Genomic DNA, 5,387 nt, shown 5'->3' on the forward strand with positions numbered 1-5,387 from the left:
CCACGATATTATCTAGTGTGAGGCTACTCGTCGCGGACACTACACCCGTCTGCCTGCTGACACCCTTTCTTAGTTAAACTTAAGATATTTTGACTTCTCAAGAAAGTTAGAACGATTTAAAATTTGAGGCAGAGGGAGTAGCACTTTATTAGAGCAATGACATGGGATTTAGTGGGCCTGGATGCCATACAATTGTACTTAGTAGAATATATTTGTAGCACTTATTAGAGGGGTATGACACATCACTTAGTGGATGTTGTTGTAGCATTTATTGAGGGATGGCATGACATATAACGAGGTATGAAACGTGGATAGCTTGCATGTAGAGATTGAAAGATAGTGGGGTTTACTTTAATTTTATAAGAGATATAGATTCGTTGCTTGTGGCCTTATGCTTTTCAGAGCAACAGAGGTGCACAATTTTTTTTGTGTTTCTGCTCTTCCTATGTACTCCCTATGTCCTCTATAGTGCATTCTACAAAATTTTAAGACAAATTAATAGAGAACATAAAAGACGTATGTACCCTCATTTTATTTTCTAATCAGGCGCTATCGTCAACGTGATTAATGATGATTGGTTGATAAATGAAAAGTATTTAATGTAAAAATTAGTTTTTGTCCTCTAGAATGTATTGTATTTGAGGATAATTTTTAAATACTAGAATGCTCTATATTACAGGATGGAGGTATGTTAGTATTCCCTCTAGCCAATTTTTTGTCACATTATTATGCGCGTGTGATATTGGATACATATCTTTAACCAATATTTTTTCAAAAAATATATTCCTCAAACAAAACACACCGCACCCTACTAGAAGTTTAAGTGTGTGTGTGTGTGTGGACTTTCTTATCCACCGTTTGGTGAATGAATTTAGAATTAGGAAATCATAGCATGAATCACATTCATTAAACTTAGCTAGAATTACAAAAGTGTGACTTGAGCTTAGAGCTAAGACACTCTTGCATTTTGGAATGAAGGCTTGTAACATGATACATGATTTTTTTAATAGGTAGCATGATACATAACTTTGAAGTACAAATAGTATAATAGAAACAAAATACAATCATATCTTTATAATTTCCTCTAGGGCATATCAGTTATTTGATGCACTCCGGCAAGTAATGACCTCAATATATGGCAAATTTCAAAGTTCGGACTTCTTCAACATGACCACAATGACAGGGCACATGGCCTTCCCTTTCTCGAGGTTCTTTGCAAGGATGGAGGCATACACCATGAACAGTTCCTCAATGATATCCTCACCAAAATGATTCATGATCAGTGGCTCAATACCAGCCCTTATAATCTTAGCTATGTTTTCAGCACTGCCGGAACAATTGAGAACAACATCGCCATCTGAATCATCGTAGGCATCCCAGTTTGACTCAAAGAGTCTCGTGTCTTCAATGTCGAATAGATCATTCTGCTTAATCAATTGTGTCACCTCATCTAGTGATGGTGCGTAGTATGGCATGTTGAAGGAGCTTAGTTTCTTGTTCTCCACACGGCCCTACAAAACCATGTACCCCTGTAGGGCAACATTAATGTATTTATTCAAAGTAGAACTGTCATTTAGCTATTTGGCAGTGTTTACTGTTTACTACTAATTAATAAACTATGCAATTGATAATGATATTTTGATACTCTTTTATTACTCTTGTGTTCAACTTGTTGTACGTGTAATGTACCTTGTGGACTAGGTATTCGAGCGCTTGGGAAAGAACTTCCCAAACGCGTGCCACGCCCCCTTGCATTGGCATCTCTTCCGGCTTCCGGCCAGCAAATGTTAGTACCATGCTACCACCTGATACAAGTTCTTTGTGTCGTAGTGACAAGAACAATTCAAAGTCCTTTTCAAATTGTTCCTGGAACAGGTCTACCACAACTTTTGGAGTAGTCTTCCCAATGTAGATGTTGTCAGCATTCACATGAGTTCCGTTTGAGAGATCTTCAGGGATCTATAGATACCGGCCACCAATAGTACCGTATGCATGCATAAGAACAACAATATAAGTTAATGATGTCTTGTGGTGTACATGTGCCATTTCTAATTATGCATATTCAACAAGTACATAAACAAATTTATTTTGCACCCATTATTACTTTGAAAAATACTCGTGTTCAGCCTTTACAGGAACTAGGAGAATTCCCCGCGCGTCGCGGATATGAAGAAGGAATATAAATAAATTAGAATGTTAATCACTAAGAATTAGGAGATGTATATGTATGATGTTGGTAATCCAGGAACATAATATAATATAAGTTAATGTTAGTGGATGATGTGGCAATGTTGACGTAGACAACTAAATACATGTTAGTGGAGGATGTATCTTGTTGACATGTAGATCATAATTGCACATGCTAGTTGGTTATAAATGCATCCGATAGTGGATTGATTAGGTAGACAGCTTGAAATTGCTAGTGAGGTTTACCTTTATAAGAGTTATAGATTCGTTGTTGTGCATTGAAGGGGCTACAATATTTTGTTTTTGTGCTCTTTCTATGTACTTCCTCGTTTCTAATTTATATGTTATTTTGGCTTTTTTAGATACATTACCTTTAATACTCCCTTCATTTGAAATTATAAGATGTTTTGGATATATATATATATATATATATATATATATATATATATATATATATATTTCTTTCTACACGTACGTGTAGTTACTCTCATCTTCAATAAATTACATTGTGTATGTTTTATACTTGTTTATCGGTTTGAGTATGCTTATATACTCATATTAAGATACTCTAGATCCTACCATGCGAAAAATTTTCAAAAAAAATTATATTTTAAATATATTACTAAAATGCCACTACTATATTATATACAATAGTATACCCATATACTCTATGTATGTATGCATACTTAACATACATATCACTCTAGATGGTCTAGTATGATCATATACTTTGTCTATATACATTTCGTCCGGTCATATACACCTTAAATCTAGAGATATATAGATGAGAGTAACTACACGCGCGTGTAAAAAAATGCGTTTTTTTTACACGCGCGTGTAGTTACTCCCATATATATATATATATATATATATATATATATATATATATATATATATATATAAAAGCAACTAAGCTTGAAAAGCCAAAACATCTTATAGTTCAAAATAAAGGGAGTATTTATCTACATATAATGTATATCTAAGTGCATATATCAAAAGCTATGTGCCTAGAAAAAGTCAAAACGTCTTCATAATGGAATGGAGGGAGAGTATGTGTTAATACTCCTCTCTCTAGCCAATTTTTTTGTGACAACATTATGCATGATCTTGTATACATATATATCTTGAACCAATATTTTTCTTAAAAATATAATCTAAAACAGAGCATACATGTTGCACGTGCTTTTAGCAAAATTGAGACATGCATATGCATATATACCTTGGAACGCCATATGAGGCAGTGGGATGAGTGGAACAGATGGACGCTCTGGCAGGGCAAAATCCTTGTGTACATGGATCCAGGCAGTCCGGCGATATAGCAAGGGACCGCTGCCTGCTTCTCCTCCACAGCGGCCATCAGGCCATGGCCTTGGAGCCGCCGCTGCTGGTGCTGGTGCTGATCGAGCGACCGGAACACAAGGTTGAAGTCGTTGCCCGGCAGATCATTCAGAAAGAACTGCACCTCCATGACGGCGCGGCTGCCATAGTTATCTGCCGGTTCTTCCTGGACGACATGGGCGCCGATCGTGTTCATCACCTCGGAGACGACGAGCAGCGTGTTCGGCCCCGACGAGCATCCGAGGTCAGCAGCCACCATCGTCGTCGTGCTCCCAGTCCCAATCCCAATGGTCGACAGCGACTTGAGCGCCTCTCTGACGGCCTTGTGGAGCTCGGGCCATGTCTCCATTACCGTCTTCCTCTGCGCAAGAACAACATCACAGCGCGTTCCATGAAATAAATTGCGGTCGCATAGATGAAATACATGCATGCATGGTATGATAGGCATGTACTCCCTCCGTTTCAATAAAAAAATTATTATAGAACTCGTGACTAGTTTATAGAAAAAATATTAGCAACATTTATATGTGTATAAATATAAAAATATATACAGCGATCTATCTAATAAATACTATTATATATATTTAGTCAAAATTAAACATATTTGATTGACTGAAAGCAAGAATGATATTTCTTTTTTGGGTGGGGGGCTTTGTTATGAGCACGAACTTGGAAGATGGAATTGATAGCGTAGCTGTTCTCTCCATCGCCGGTTGCCATGTGCAAGTCCCTTTCCACGGACATGATGGCCTGCGGCGGAGCGCGGCCGTGGGAGAGCATGGAGGCCAGCATGGCAAGGGCGGCGGAGCCCGAGCCACGGAGGAAGAGGATGGACGACGGTGAGGTGAGGCATGGAGTGCAGACTCGCCTTGGGCATAGTGGGGAGTAGGAGCAAGCTAACAGTGAGCTTGTGGGAAACATTGTCATTGCTCGTCGGAGTCCCAGCTTCGAGTTCTCTTTTGGCTTTGTACGTCGTGTGTTGTGGGGCTTTGCATTCTGAACCCGACAGAGGGCTAAGGCTTTTATAGAGAAGAGAAACCATGTCCACCTAAGTCAGAAATAAAGGTAATTAGTCCAAATTAAGAAAAAATGATTTAGCATGGTCCCCAAATTAGCCCTAGCTAAAGACGACGTTGATGATCATAGGCGGACCCAAGGCCCGGCGACCCTGGGCACCTGCCCGGGCTCTGCTCGGTGACGGATACGAGCAAATGAAGGGCAGTGTACCACCCCCGCAGCGTTTACGGTATGTTTGATCGAGACATGTAGCCCAAACGCGGATACCATGCATGCATGCATGTAGCTAGTACTAATTAATAATTGGTGTTGTACTTAATAATTAAATTATCAATCTTGGATATATATATATATATATATATATATATATATATATACACACACAGCCAGCGTATAATTTAAGTACCCATGAGCTTAGGTCCTGTTTGGTTTAGGAAGTTAAACTTTAATTTTCATCACATCGAATGTTTGGACATATGTATGAAGTACTAAATATAAATTATTTATAAAACTAAAAGCACGGTTAAGGGAGCAATTTGCGAGACGAATTTTTTAAGCCTAATTTGCCCATGATTGGACAATAATTGTCAAATAAAAGAAAAATACTACAAGTACGTGTTAAACTTTAACACCCCAACCAAACACCCTCTTACATAATGTATATTGAAATTCTTTTTAGCAATTCAACGTATAATTAATTTTAGTGTCATAGGACATGTTTATTTTCTAGCTACAAATTGCTATCATTTATGACTCCCATAATCTATTTCTAGGGCTTGTTTAGACCTTAATCCACAACTGTTAATCTATCCTAACACATATGTATTAAGGTAGCATGAGCATCT

General features: G+C 38.0%; 1 protein-coding gene across 1 annotated transcript; it reads right to left on the reverse strand.

Moving 5' to 3' along the window:
- LOC8075022 (anthranilate O-methyltransferase 2) lies at window positions 1,086–4,497 on the reverse strand. The gene is made up of 4 exons (XM_002461526.2): window positions 4,195–4,497; window positions 3,407–3,886; window positions 1,690–1,959; window positions 1,086–1,511 (listed from the first exon to the last, which is right to left on the reverse strand). Exons 1-4 carry the CDS (start codon window positions 4,450–4,452, stop codon window positions 1,146–1,148), a joined length of 1,374 nt encoding a protein of 457 aa, XP_002461571.2. The 5' UTR covers window positions 4,453–4,497; the 3' UTR covers window positions 1,086–1,145.

The sequence above is a fragment of the Sorghum bicolor genome, chromosome 2, assembly GCF_000003195.3.
Source record: "Sorghum bicolor cultivar BTx623 chromosome 2, Sorghum_bicolor_NCBIv3, whole genome shotgun sequence".
Taxonomy (NCBI): Eukaryota; Viridiplantae; Streptophyta; class Magnoliopsida; order Poales; family Poaceae; genus Sorghum; species Sorghum bicolor.